The following is a 1,104-nucleotide window of genomic DNA, read 5'->3' as shown; positions in this document are numbered from 1 at the left end:
GCTCCTGAGATGCTTGTTCCCCTAGCACGTGACCAGCGTGACGCGTGCATATACCAAACCGCTAAAATAATCTTTTTCTTCGATCTTCGTGCTGACATATTCCAATACACTCTCATCAGTCTAAGCATTCTATCGAGTATTTGCACTGTATAGGCTCAGGGGAGGTACGTCGTGATGACCATAACTTATCGGCATTACGAGGACTCGAATAATTAGGCGTGACTATGGAGAGGGGAGTCATTCCACGCTGCAAACTGTTTGACAGCTTCTCGTGTAGTCGTTCTATCATCCTTATCCTCCATGTGGACTTCTACAAAACTCCTGTGTCTGTACGCTCTCAGTGCAGCCGGTGATGCAGATCCCTATACGGGCCGCCCGTTGCAGTTCTACAAGGAAATGGAATTTCCCTGGAATATCAAAGAGGAGCCCGAGAGCTTGAACGCCTCGATTCCGCATGTCAATTATACTTGGGATCACTACTTCGACTACCTCATTAGCTCTGGTGCGACTAACTTACAGTTGGGTGGATACTCACTCAACGTAAAGAGCGAAATCGAGTTGGACCCTCCCTACTACGATCCTTGGAACGAAACCGGTTTCAAAGTTCTGAGGAAACGAATGAATGCCACCGGCGGACTGATACTGGCCAAGTTGGCTATATACTTCAACAAAACTTTCGACAAGGCTTCCTTCATGGAGAGTGCCAGAGCGTTCGTGAAGAAATATCCTGTTGACGGTTTCAATTTGGGCATCCTCCCATATGATCTCAGTGAGTACCAACTTCTGAAGGAACTTGTCGCGGCCATTAAAGAGCTCAACCTACGGGCATGTTTATGGTGGGTCAACAAATACCTCGGAGCACGGGAATCCTGTTGTGATCACTGGCTCCAGCAGCTGCTTCGTCATGTTAGGTTCATAACATCTCATTGGCAGGAAATCAAACGAACCGGCCTAGGGAAGATAGTCGATAGTGCCAGTGTTAGCCTGTGGCCAAGTGACAACAAAGAATCCATAGAAAACTTCAATACGGACCGTTTCGCCGATGATACGATCAAAGATGTCGTGAAAGCACGTGTAGATCTCAATAAGCTGATCCTTTCTGTA

General features: G+C 47.2%; 1 protein-coding gene across 1 annotated transcript; it reads left to right on the top strand.

The window, feature by feature from the left end:
- Window positions 1–300: 300 nt before the first annotated feature.
- Window positions 301–836, top strand: Pmar_PMAR028543 (hypothetical protein; the record flags this gene model as incomplete). Its single annotated transcript, XM_002764934.1, has 1 exon — window positions 301–836. A coding segment is annotated over one exon (536 nt), but the record flags the coding sequence as incomplete, so codon positions are not given.
- Between the last annotated feature and the right edge of the window lie 268 nt (window positions 837–1,104).

The sequence above is a fragment of the Perkinsus marinus genome, assembly GCF_000006405.1.
Source record: "Perkinsus marinus ATCC 50983 genomic scaffold scf_1104296975930, whole genome shotgun sequence".
Classification (NCBI taxonomy): Eukaryota; Perkinsozoa; order Perkinsida; family Perkinsidae; genus Perkinsus; species Perkinsus marinus.
This window is presented reverse-complemented; position numbering and strand designations above follow the sequence as displayed.